The 14333-nt window shown below is 35.0% G+C and overlaps 1 protein-coding gene across 9 annotated transcripts in view; it reads right to left on the bottom strand.

The window, feature by feature from the left end:
- Window positions 1-14333, bottom strand: part of RPS6KA3 (ribosomal protein S6 kinase A3) — a 112092-nt gene that overhangs the window by 78019 nt on the left and 19740 nt on the right. For 2 of the 9 annotated variants that reach the window (XM_070067183.1, XM_008272436.4), the window contains exons 2-4: window positions 8256-8349; window positions 7291-7391; window positions 1101-1157 (exon numbers count right to left, since the gene is read on the bottom strand). In XM_070067183.1, the coding sequence (XP_069923284.1) occupies window positions 1101-1142 (42 nt within the window). In that variant the 5' untranslated portion in view covers window positions 1143-1157; window positions 7291-7391; window positions 8256-8349. Of the gene's footprint in view, window positions 1-1100; window positions 1158-1823; window positions 1845-7290; window positions 7392-8255; window positions 8350-14333 lie in introns of all 9 variants that reach the window. The other 7 variants (XM_070067182.1, XM_008272435.4, XM_008272438.4 and 4 more) reach the window with 5 other exon arrangements.

Here is a 14333-nt window from a genome sequence, read left to right on the forward strand (position 1 = left end):
AATCCATAGATTCATTTTCTTCATTAGGGAGAATTTAATTTTGGGGTATTATAGTCTTTGACATAATCCTAACAGCATAATTATCACTATATAATTATGAAAGAAAAAATGCTGCCAAATAAAATGTGTCACACCATTAATTATAACAAGCATTCTGATTTCAGGGGTATTAAAATGTGGAAAAAGGTGCAGGTGTTTAGCCTAGCAATTAAGATATTTGCATCCCACTTTGGAGTACCAGGGTTCAATACCTGGTTCTGGCTCCTGTCTCCAGCTTTCTGCTAATTTGGACTCTGGGAGGCAATGATGATGGCTCAAGTAGTTGAATCTCTGCCACCCACGTAGGAGATCTAGATTGGGTTCCCAGCTTCTGGCTTTGGCTTGGTCCAGCCCTGGCTATTGCAGCATTTGAGAAATATACCAATGGATGGGAGCTGTCTGTATCTCTCTCAAATAAATAAAAAATAAATCATAGTAAAGTTAAAATTAAAAACTTAAAATACAGGATTTCCATAAAACAGAATACTGTATAACCATTTGAAAAAGAACTAGATGTATATGTACTGTCATAAAATTGTTCAAGATCTAGAAGGTAAACAGATTAAGGTGCAGAATATACATATTTCTTAAACATAATAACTGTCTTAAATACTCAATAACAAAAGGACTATAACTGAGCTATTGTATGCCAGGCACTAGTGTGACAGAATTCACGAGTGACCAAAAAAAAAAAAAAAGATAAAAAAATGGTAAATATTCACTTTCTATATTAAATATTTCTGTAAAGTAAGACCTTTAAATTTTGAGTTCAACAAATTTATGCTCAATTTAACCTTTCAAAATAAGCTTTAAGGCACTAATAAGAAACTTTCAACAATACAAAGCAATTCATTTTGTCATTCTCTTAAAATCAGTCTCACCAAAAAGTTTTTAGAAGCTCACTGACATATTAAAGGATGTATTTTGGTAAAATTAAAGTAGAAACATCAACAAGTTTCTAAGACTATAAAAAAAAACATTAATTTGTTCAGTTTAAAAACAAGAATAATTTTACAGTATCTGATTCCTCTATACCCCTTGTGATATAGTATTTCACTTACAGTTTGTAGATTAATCTCCTCCTCTCCCATAGGTTCATCCATAATTTGCTGTCCATTCTGTGAAAAGCACAGCAAGTAGCAAGTTACTAAAACAGATTTCATATCAAAGTTAAATGACGATAGATGAAAAAAAACTTGCTGAGGAATATTTTCACCCATGAAGGGCTCTAACGAAGTCGAACCACTATGCAAGTATGCAGTTTGAAATCTACAGCAGGTTGTGCTTCTAAAGTTAATCTGTAAGTTAATTATTTGAGACTATGAAAACATTTTTCCATGGAATTAATATAATAAATGATGATTACCTTTCTAGGTGAGCATGTGAGTTTAATAGTTAAATGCATTACAAATTATCTTATTTAAGCCTCACCAAACATCATTTACACTACTCCATATGCCAAACACATTCTAAATTCCAACTCCAATGATAATTAATCAGGGCAACTGATTAATTATTTCAGAGAAAATTTTTATCTCTACATGAAATTCAAGATCGATTAAACATTTAAATGTCAAAAACAAAGTATTAGAATATATGTGAGTAATACTCATAGGGTCAGAAGAGTAGAAATCATAAAGAGAAAAGTGACATTTAAATGCATAAAAGTTTAAGACTTCTTCTGCCAGACACAAAAAAAGATAAAAGACAAACTAACTACAAAAAAAGCAACATATGACAAATAGTTGTTATCCTCAATACATAAAGAGCTTTGTTTTACAAACCTGTAAGAAAAAACGATGAACCTCAACAGAAATGAGCAATAAGGGAAAAAAGAGTTCAGCCTTAGTACTAATCAAAGAAATGCATTTAACTCAAAGATTCCTTTTGTCATTCAAACTGGTAATGATTTACAAAAATAATTAAATAAATAATAACATCCAGTGCTAATAAGGGTATGAGGAAAAGAGTGCTCTGGGTATACTACTGGAGAAAGTGTAAATCAGCACATTTCAGGAAGGCAATCTGAATCTGTATTAAAAAACAAAATCACTACACATAAAATTGTGAAAAGTCCTATCAATTCAACTCCTTTTTAAAAAAACTTACAAGTGTACAAAGGTGTACATAGAAAAATGCTCACCATATTTTTTTCCCAGAAAGTACTCCAAATTGGAAACCTAAATTTCTAACAGAGATCTAGTTAAATATATTAAGGTACATCCATATAATGGAATACTATGTGGTCATTAAAAATGATGATAAAGATGTAAACTTATTGACATGGAAAGACAGTCACATGTAATAAGTGAAAAAGCAGTTTACAAAACAATATGGATTGTAACAATCCCATTTTAAATAAATATATACATATTTCAATGTATATATTTGTATGGGAAAACTCTGGAAGGATATACACCAAAATGTTAACAGTAGCTATCTCTAGATGACATAATTTTAGAAAATTTAAATGTTGTTTTTGCTTATTTGAATTTTCTAAGGTGTCTATAATGTCTTCAATGAGTATGTACTGCTTGTGTAATTAAAAAAACCAAACAAAAAAACAGAAGTCAAGAACACATAAGGTCTTCTTTTATTCTGTCATTGGAAAAAGGAGTAGCCTCCTGATTAGTTGTTAATTCAATAGGTACACAAAGATCTAAACTAACCACCTTTGGAGCATTATTAAGCAGGAAGTAAAAGGCAGTCCATCCATCAGTCCATATTCCACATGAGGCAGCTGCTCTGAATCTGAACTCTCTCTATCCTTCCTATCCCTACTCACTATCCATTCATTCCATTCTGTTCCATTCATTCTGTGTTCTAGGTACTAACCTGGAGATAAAAGGTAAGTAAAACATGGCCCCTATCCTAGAAAGTCCACTGAGCTGTATATACAAAGGGTATTTTCATTTTTCACCTATTCATGCAGCATGTGCCTGGTTAGAGAATGCCTATACAACACTACAGAGCACAGAAACGGTGCCAAAATGCAGGTAAAGGGGGGAGGCAAGTATAAAATCTTCATTTTCCTAAGACACGTTCAGAGACCAGAATATTGCCCACTCCTATGGTAAGGAGACCCAAATGTCTCTAGGATGCTTCTCTCTCCTAAAAGCTACAACCAAATGTTCAACTGACTACTGATTATTTTCATCCAAATGTACCAAACAAAACTTAAACTAGCTTTTAAGAACACTGGAATCACGCACATATATTCAAATTCCTGTTCTTATACTACTAGTTATGAAGCCTCAGACAGGTTAAACCATCTTAGCTTTAGTTTTTTTCATATGAAAACAGAGAATATTATAAAGGCTTATTATCAGAGGGTTTTTGAGAAGACTAAAATATAAAACCCTAATCATAATGTTTGGCACTTAATAAACCATCAATGTTTACTATTCTTATTGTTTAACATTCAATCACCTCATCTGTGGCCCACCAACCTGCTACCTCTCCTATATTTGTTATCTTACTTAATAGTACCATCATTCATCTAGTAGATCAAACTAGATTTTCTCATTAGTTATAAATAGTTATCTTTCAGTAACACAGATATGATCAATGATTCCCCTTTAGTGGGCTTATAGAACTCCTGGTCTAATTTCAGCTATCCTCATATTTTCCATAGGAATAAAATTTGAGAACCATCTGTTCCTTCTGATTTTCATGTATACAACTCAAGTATTTCAACTTGTAACTTACTTTTAAAGCAAATTGGTATAGCAGAAATAGCCCTGAAGAGTTAGCAAACCAGAGGTAGAGCCCTAGGTTTTCTACTTCTAAGCTTTATGATTTTGAGCAACTCAGATATTCTTAGCCTATCACTTTATTCAAAATGCAGATATTTGCTAAGTCTGTCCAAAAGGTATTAGGCTCAAAACAAGTAATTCATAAGAATGCACTTTGGGAAGTGTAAAGAGCTGTGCTAATGCAATTTTCCATTATTAGCTTCATGGGGACAAAATAAAATCCTTTTGATCTTAGAATTAAAAAACTTTAGGATTGATAAGGCTTTTTGAAAGTCTTCTCTTCCGGGGCTGGTGCTGTGGCGTATTGGGTAAAGCTGCTGCCTTCAACGATGCCAGAATCCCATATGGGTAGCTGCTCCATCTCCCAGCAGCTCCACTTCTGATCCAGCTCCCTTCGATGGCCTAGGAATGCAGCAGAGGATAGTTCAGGTGCTTAGGCTCCTGCACCAACGTGGGAGACCCAGAAGGAATTCCTGGCTTTGGATTGGCTCAGCTCCACCTGTTGCGGCATTTGAGGAGTCAATCAGCGGATGGAAGATCTTTCTGTCTGTCTCTCTCTAACTCTACCTCGCAAAAACAAACAAACAAACAAACAACTCTGTCTCTAATTCTGCCTCTCAAATAAATAAATCTTTAAAAAAGAGAGAGAGAAATACTAAAAAGTGATGACTATCATGCCTGTATTCTAGCTTCAAAGTCACTGGAAGTAAATCTACATCTATGACTATAAACCACTCCAAGTCTTATCTTTTCTAGATAACTAAAGCTTATTTAAATATTTCTCTAAGACAGATGAGATCCATCATCATTCTCTTTCCTGAGCATGCTATAATTAAACCTTAAAGGGCAGTAGATGGAATTGGATAAAAATTAACAGTCCAATCTTGGTAGGACCAATGCAGAGTAAAGAGCATATCACCCCCTCCTTGTCCTAGATAATAAATTTATATTAATGCAGTTCACATATGCATTGTTTTTGGGATGACCACAATACACTAATGACTCAGATACAAGTTTTCTATCTTCTTTGTCATTGTCATCTTTACTTATACTGCAACTAAGCTCTGCACCCTGTATCCTATACCTATTATCACTCCTGGTTCCATGAATAAAATCTTGCTTTAAAATTTTGCTTCAACTTTTCCAGTTCTGATCCACTGCCTAGTATCTACTAGACAGATTCTACAGTTGACCTTACCCAAAAGGCCAAGAAGTAATACAGATTGGATTCCAAATCTATCAGCTAGACTACTCATTCTGCTACTTAATAGTATAAGTATATACAAAGCAATCTGAGAAAATAAATTAAGTTAAACATGACCGAGATGGTGTTTTATGTTCTATTTTTTGCAAAAAAACATTGACGTCCTTCCTGAATTTAGAAAAGACTTAAAATTTGAACATATTAATTTTTTTAAAGGCTGTATCAAGTTTTCGGGCTCTGGTTGATGGCATTCTTTTTTTAAAAAGATTTATTTATTTGAAAGGCAGAGTTACAGAGAGGCAGAGGCAGAGGCAGAGGCAGAGGCAGAGAGAGAGAGAGAGAGAGAGAGAGAGAGAGAGAGAAAGGGGGGTGTTCTATTTGCTGGTTCACTTCCAAAATGGTTGCAATAGCAGAAGCTGGGCTCATCTGAAGCTAGGAGCCAGGGGCTTCTTCCATGTCTCCCACGCAGGTGCAGGGACCCAAGAACTTGGGCCATCCTCTACTGCCTTCCCAGACCATAGCAAAGAGTTGGATCGAAGTAGAAAAGCCAGGACTTGAACCAGCATCCATATAGGATGCTGGCACTAGAAGCTGAGGCTTTTCCAGCTACACCACAGCACCAGCCCCATATTTTAATTTTTAATGCAGGAAGATATAAAACCTAATGTTATCTTACATACCAGTGAAACTTCACAAAGCCTTTTCTACCAAAAAAGCACCCTTATTCAACAAACCTTTAGGAGAGTCTCATCAAAACAAGGATTAAAATGTAATTTATTAGAAATGAGCATAATATTACTTTTGCAGTTAAACTTCCCATTTGAAAAATGACTCCTGGTTTCATTGGAAATTATCAGTCTGACTCCATATTTGTACTTCGTATAGTTCCCAGAGTTCAAGGAGTAGTACCAGTAGACCAAAAAAAAATTTTTTTCTTCTACTTTCAAGAAACAAACAGATGCATGTGTTCCAAAACTGGCCAGTACCAGGCTTAAATCCCAACTATGTCACCTACTGGTGTAGTGCCCTGAACATGAGCAAGTTACTTAACTTTTTGAGCACTAGTTTCTTCATTTATAAGGTACACATAATATCTACCTCACAGGGCTGCTGTAATGAAGAGGATCCACCAAGGGACAATGGATACTCAGTTAATACTATTTCTCTTTTCCTCTTCTGCCTCAATTGATTGTTATTGTGTAATATTTGCATTTCTTCATATAAACTCTAAAGATGCAATGCAATGAAGTATAGGAGGATGTTGAGACATTTGTTCCACCATTTACAGCGTTACCTCCAGCCACGCAAGGTGGAAGAGATCATTCATAGCTGTATTATAATTTTATACAATGTAGCTAAAGAATGAGTATGGACAAAAAATAGCTTAGGAATGAGGCAAATGTATTTATCCTCTCTCATTCCACCATAATGCCTGCCAGCCAAAAAACTGTGGAGCTTGGCAGATTGTACATATGTAAATCTGATGTGAAATACTGGAAAAGGTTAGGAAATGCTAATCATGCTTTACTACGTTAGTCTGAAATGTGTAAAAAGTCACAAATAGGAATAACCTACAATATGGGTCTTATCCGAGCAAATCAGATAAAGGTGACTGCTTAAGTTTCAGCAGGAACTGTTCGCAAAATAACTTTCAATGTTACATACAATGATGAATTAAAAAATCATCTTCCAGGTTTAAACAGGAAGAATGATTCAATCAGTAATTCTGAGCCAATGTTTCAGGACCTCTAGAGTATTTCCAAGCATTTGAAGGGAAATTCTAACCTGTTAAAATAAGAATAGTGATTAAAAATTCCCATTTTAAGCAACCCTATTAAGCAGATTGTTTTGTTGTAACGACATGTTACAATAATGTATATTTCCAGGCTGCTGTCCAGTACCTCTTAAGAAAATATGAGAATTTCTAACAGAAAACAATAGCCTGAAATAACAAGGGGGAGACAAAAGGGTCCAGAGCCCTAGTATATTAATAAGCAGACCCAAATTGTAGGAATGAGCAAGGACCATACTTTAAAAAAAAAAAAAAAAACAAGCCTCAAGTTTCCGCAAGTAAATCTCTGTCTTCCAAATTCTCTGATATCAGTAGGTTTTCCTGCCCAAAGTAAGAGTTTCATCATGAAGGTGCTGAGTATGAGGCAATAGAAACCTCTCTCAAACTGATTAAGGTACCACCAAATTTTTCAGAATCCAAAGAATCTTCTATGCAATCACATTGAAACAATAAGAAACAAGCATTTTATATTCTTAATAAGGAATGTATATAATCCTTACCAATGTGACAGGATTAAGAATCAGCTCCTCATTTATCCTAAGGAAATATCAGAGATGTGCATAAAGACTTATGTACAGTGATAGTCATCATACTCATTATACTGAAAAATAGAAAACAATCTAAATGACCAACAGGGGACTGGTTAAATAAAATCAAAAGACATCTATTCAAATGTAGGAATACTATGCAATGGTTAAAATCAGGGCCTCAAAGAAAAAAAAGATGCAAAAAATGCTTGCAAGATAGTGAATTAGAAAAGATACAAAACCATAGAGTATGACCACAAGTTTGCACTCCCCTCCCAACACGGGTGCATGTAACTGGCAAAACATACAAAATCTTATCAGTAGTTACCTGTGCCTTAGATTTTTCTTCTTTGAATTGTATTTTCAAAATTGTATGCATTATAATGTATCATTTTCAGAAAAACAATAAAAGTAATTAAAAAATCAGTTCTTTCTACTTAAGGTACCCTTATGCCTGCTTTGCTATTCGTCTGGCTACAAAAGGCTCTTAATACAAAACTGTTCTATTTTCTAGACTAGTCTGTATCTACAGTTTTAAGAGGGCCCCTTCAGAAGCTTTTTTTTTCTGGTCCTGTGGTTGAGGCCTCAGAAGATAGGTAAGTTTCAGGCCTGACTCCACCTCATGATTTTTGAAGTGTACCCCTAAGCGGAATTCTGCTTATGAACAGGAGTATGTTGAGATAAGTATAAAGAAATTAAAACACAGTAGCTAAAATTAAATCTGTGTTGTGAATAGCAAATATTAGAACTGACACTACAGAAAACAGAATCCATGCCACAGAGGACAAACTTGAGTAATGAAAAAAAAAGTAAGATTAAAAAACTATGGAGGACAGACATGGAAATTATCTATGAATAACAGATGTTCCTAAGAAAAACATAGAGCAGTTTAGTCAATCAAAAGTATAAGAAAATTTTCCAGTTCTGAAAAAAAATACCTGAGACTGAAGACTGAGAAGGTTCAACAGAGATCATCAACACCAAGACATGTCCTGGCAAATGTTTTTAAATTTCAAGGATAAAGATATAATCCTATAAGCATACAAGCAGAAAAAAATAGGTTATTTCAAAGGAACTAAAATCGATTGACCTCAGATTTCTCTTCTGCAACAATAAAAGGCCAGAAGACAATGAAGTAATGACTTACAGAGAATTGAAAGGAAAAGTTAGGATCTAAGAATTTTATACCTCATCCTAGTTTTTCATGTACAAAGGTCACAAGAAATTATTCTTAGATCTGTAAAGTGTTATAAAATTTCACCATCCTGGTAGTATTTTTGTTTATATACAAATTGTTCAAAGGTATGTACTTCCATCAAAAGAAAATCAAAGAGCTCAGAAATAATGAGGTAGCAGGAAAGAACTGGTGAAGTATACTGATACCAACTAAATATCTAGAAATAATTGAATAATTAATTCCACTAAAGCAAAAACAGTTACCAATGAAGAATATATATATATACACATAAAAGTATATAAGCAATTAAAACAAAAAACATTTTAAGATATTAGGATTTGTAACTTCAAGCTAAATTAATGGGAACTCAAAATAAGAGGTAGTGGGAGTAGCAAAACTTCTAAATTCTGCCTTTCCTAAAAGGATATTTAAAAACCAGTATTTTCAATGATTATCCAAAATATAAATATGGGAATACTTTGAAAACTCATACAATGATGAAGAACAGATATTTATTACAGTCCAAATTGCTAAAGATAACTGGTGAAGATTAATAGTAATTTATGCAATCATTGCATTCAATCCTAAGAACACAAAGTAGGTCTAATTATCCCTATTTTACAGTTGAGGAAATCAAGGCTCAGTGAAATTAACTAGTGAATGGCAGAAGGATGCAAACTCATGTCTTTCCAGCTTCATAATTCCTTCTTCTACATTTCACAACCTCCTCAAACAAAACATTCCATGCAGCAAGGAAAAGAAAAAAACACAAGAATTTAAATGTGAAATGACAAAAATTCATTCCAAAAGTAGTAATGTAAATAATTCAAAAGTTTAAAATATATAATTAAAAGAAAGTGACTTACTGGATATCAGATGATATTATAGAATTATCGACATTTTATGAACAATGATGGTGTGGTGGTTATGGGCTTTTAAAAGTTGTCATCTTTTAAGAAATAAAATGCAAATAATTGTATCTCAATTGATATGTCTAGGATTAGCTTTAAAATAATCCATGGGGGTTCGGTGCTATGGCTAAGCGGGTAAAGCCACTGCCTGCAGTGCTGGCATCCCATATGGGCGCCGGTTAGAGTCTCAGCTGCTCCACTTCCTATCCAGCTCTCTGCTATGGCCTGGGAAAGCAGTAGATGGCCCAAGTCCTTAGGACCCTGCACCCGCGTGGGAGATCCAGAAGAAGCTCCTGGCTCCTGGCTTCGGATCGGCACAGCTCCGGTCATTGTGGCCATTTGGGGAGTGAACCAGTAGATGGAAGAGCCCCCCCTTCCTCTCCTTCTCTCTCTGTGTAACTCTTTCAAGTAAACAAATCTTTAAAAAAAAATAATCCATGGGAGCTGGGAGTAGGGAGTGAGTGTGAGTGCTGGGTGGGTGGGGGTGGGGTAGAGAAAGGGAGCAGAAATGAAAGAAGATTGTCCATGAGCTGACAGTTCCTGAGGTGTGTTATGAAAATATTGTTGTTCATTATACTACTCTATCTGGTTTGTGCCTGAAATGTTTGATAATAAAAAACTTTGGGTCATGTTACCATTTTCAGAAAGTAAACAATTATGGATTCAAAGAGAAACTCAAACAGGTAAGTAACATAAAGAAAGTGTTTATTCTTTTATGTCAAAAATCAGATGTAAGGCAAAAACATTAAGCTGATTAAAAAGATCATCTTATTGGACTAAAGATATAATTAGTGTTGAACATACATAATAATAATTACTACCATTTATTGATCTCTTGCTATACACCAGGCAAATGCTAAGCACCATTAATCATCTGTGATGCTTCCCACAACTCTGTGAGACATTATCGCCAATTTAATAAATGAGGAAATTAAGTCATGATGAGTATGTCAATCTTTTTAAGCAATTATCCCTAGCCCCTAGAGAATGCCTGGCACACAGTAGTTGCTCAATAAATATTTGCTGAATACATGAAAAAGTCCAATATCCTGCGTAAGGCTAATAAGGAGAGCCTAAATCAAACCCAAATCTAACCCTAAAATCCCTACTCTTAATCACATAGAAACCTTTCAATAACATTTCATAGTAAGAGTACAGATATTAATTTCCATCTATGTTTCTCTGATTTTCAGAAATTTCTACAAGTAGCATGCATGTTTTTAACAAGTCATTAAAATAGTAATAATTGTATTGTACAATTCAACCACAGACTAACTACAAAACACAAAAGCAGATGCTTTTGAGGCTGTACACATGGAATAAATGTAAATAAGGAAACTTTAGCACATTAATATTACCTAGCATAATGAACAAAATAAGAACAAAGCATTTGAAAAAATTTATATTAGAACAGACATTGAATTTTATTAGGTAAAAATATGGGTTCAAGCATCTATGAAAATTATAAAAACTGACCATGGTTTAGGCCATGAAGCAGACCTAAAATTCCTAAATACATAAATCATATAGATGACATGATTATGAATAATAAAATTAGTAAGGAATTAAAGCACTCACTCAGAAATTAATATTCTTTTAAATAACTACTGGGTCAAGGAAACTAAAAGTTATAATTTATTCACTTCCTATTTTGTTCAAACTGCAGTGCTATGTTATATATATTCTCTCATTTAATCTCAATCATTATTAAACAGTGAGGTATGTTACAATGTATACTGAAGAAGAAAAAGTTATGTTGAAAGCTAATACCTTGTCCAAGATTATAGTTAACTTTGCAGATAACTGGACTTTAGTCCAAATCCAAACCTCCTACTATTTGCACAGAAATGCTATTAAACCTATCACTGCTAGAATCTACATACAGGGATCCAGCTATAGTCATTTTTCCCTATTCATAAAATAAAAATTTTTAATAAGAGAAAACTTCCTTAATATGTTTCAAAAGTGTCCATCTGTTAAATATGCACTTCTAAGAAAGCTATGGCTGATTTTTCTAACATATTGATCAGATATATTTGAAAACACATTATCTCCTAAAAGGAATTCCTTTAAATATGTTCATATGAGCTCAATAGGACACTGAAAAAAGAAAACACGAAATTAGATAAACAGGGTGGGCATTTGGCACAGTGATTAAGACATCTGCATCCCGTATCACAGTGCCTAGGTTCAAGTACATACTCTACTTCCAATCCAGCTTCCTGCCAACGCACACCCTGGGAGTCAGCAAGTGATGGCTCAAGTACTTAGGGCCCTGCCACCCACTTGGGAGACGTGGATGGAGTTGTGGTAAACATGATTTATAAGGTAAATGATTTACTACTACATTTATTTCTAAAAACCAGTATGGCTTTAGAAAAGACACTTTTTTCCAGGCATTTATTTGCAACCCATAAGAATTTCATGGAACCCTGGCCAATATGGATTTGACTTTCTGCCACTAATTGTGGCCAGGCCCCTAAGCCTCTCGGAGTTGTGGTTTCTTTATCCATAAAATATGTGGCTATTTAAGAGCTCTCCCAGCTTGAAATTTTTATGATCCTGTGACTTTAGGGATTAAAGTTTTAAATTAAGGTTATTTAAGACTTTGTGGGAGTTTTTACACCTGAGGAAATTACTGAGTCTATGTATAAACCTATTTTTATGTTTTTTTTTCCTAATTCTCTCTCTTCTGCATTCAAAATAGCTTTATGTATACCCATTAGTGGTGCACTTGTTCCACAGTGTAAATAAAGATAATGCCAAAGAATTTATCGCACACATGCTGTCACCTAAAAGAAAAATAACAATAAAAGAAAAGTTTTTCCATGCAGATTAAGAAACCTAAATCAATTTTATGGTTTCCACAACTGAATCTTACTCTTCCTATTGTTACTAACAGAGAAGAGTAAATGGTCAATTCTTTCTAAGCTCCTCTGTCTACTCCTGATCCTACTCCTGTCTCCTCACCTCTTTAGTACACAATGGAGTTGGCAGTATTTCCCAAACTTGTCTGATGATTAGAATTACTTAAAATTCCTGTTAGAGGTATGTTACCTGGCTGTAACCCGGATTGAAACTGAATCAGAATTTCCAGAAATTCTATGGCTTGATATTTTATTTTTCAAACAGGCACCTCAAGGGTGGGCATTTTGTGCAATGGTTAAGAGATCACTTGGAAAACCCACATTCCAGTTCAGAGTGCCCAGGATTCAGGTCCTCGCTCTGTCAATTCTGGTTTCCTGCTAGGGCACCTGGGGAGGGGTGGTGGTGGTGGTGGCAATTCAAGTAATTGGGTCCCTGCCACCCATGTGGAGACTTGGATTGAGTTCCTAGCTGCTGGCTTCAACCTGGTCCAGCCCTGACTGTTGTGGGCCTTTTGAGAGTGAACCAACAGACAAGAGATCTCTGTTTCTGTCTCTCTACCTTTCAAATAAATAAAATAAAAACAAACAGACTCTTTAGATGACCCCTATGATTAGACAAGCCTGGGAAATCACAGGGTAGTGAAACAATCATAGGCTTTGGAGACTGACACATCAAGTTTCAAAACTTGGCTTTGCTTTTTACTATAAGTGTGACTTCGGGCAAGTGACTTAAATATGAGTCTTGGTTTCTAATCCACAACATTTAGATATTAGTTACGTCAGATGTTGTGGTATAGTTCAGGGTATCTAGCCATTTTGGCATTTAGTGTTAATTTCTCTTTACTCTTAGTCATCTTTCCAGGGAAAATGGCAAATTTTGAAGAGTCCCATGCTCTATGCAGGGGTGGGGAACATCTAGCCCGCGGGTTTTAAAAGGACTGTGAAATCATTTGGTCTGGCCCTGCCAAGGCAATCACAGGCAGGACACGAAATTCTATAAATCTATAGCAGACTAATTTTTGAGTTGATAATTTTCTATGGTCTGCAAATGATGTTATAAATATCCACATGGCTATTGGTAGTAAAAAGGTTCCCCACTCCTGCTAGTGGGTCCACTTGCATTTCTACAGCTACAAATATGAGTTCTAAGATAATCCATGCAATACTTGGGTTGGCTACTTCAAGAGTCTCAGAAACAAGCCCAACGATTTATTCTGGTTGGTTTCCAGAAGTTTTAATGAAGCCTTTCTATCCAAAACAGATATATTATTATGCTAGACTTTGAAATCCAGCTTTTATTTGCTGTTACTGTGGCAAAACCACTTGGACCTCTGTTTTTTCATCTTTAAAACAAGTGATGTATAATTGTCTACTAAAGTGAACTTAAATGGAATTAAAAAATAAGCTCTTTGGGTGCAAAACATTTTTTAAATCCATGCACGTTTCTGAGGTGTTTCCCATGAATGCCTAGAAATACTCCTGCACACAGTCTTATAAACACTCTTATGAACAAAAGACAGCATTAATTAATACAAGTAAAACAAGACAGTGAGATTTGCTCCAATGCATAGTAAACCAGTCTATTTAACAGCATTTGTTCATGTAGTATCAAATATATCTCAATACAAAGTATTTTAGCCAAGTTTTGATATGAATTTACTTAAGAAACAATGCTAATTACTTATTCTAATAGAAATATATACTTAAAAATCACCCTAGAGTGTGCCAGGATGGCCGCACAGTCTAAGGTGCCAGACTCACAATCACCCTAGGTATAAACATAATCTGGCAGTTATAACTCAAGACTTATTTCTAAAAAGATAATCATGTGTAGCTTTTTTTTTTTAAAGACTTATTTATTTGAAAGGCAGAGTAAGAGAGAGGCAGAGGCAGAGAGAGAGGTCTTCTATCAGGTAATTCAACTCCCTAAATGGCCACAATGGCTAGAGCTGAGTTGACCTGGAGCCAGGAGCTTCTTCCAGGTCTCCCACTTGGGTGAAGGAGCCCAAGGACTTGGGCCATTTTCTTACTGCTTTCCCAGGCCATAGAAGAGAGCTGGAT

The sequence above is a fragment of the Oryctolagus cuniculus genome, chromosome X (genome assembly GCF_964237555.1).
Source record: "Oryctolagus cuniculus chromosome X, mOryCun1.1, whole genome shotgun sequence".
NCBI classification, from domain to species: Eukaryota; Metazoa; Chordata; class Mammalia; order Lagomorpha; family Leporidae; genus Oryctolagus; species Oryctolagus cuniculus.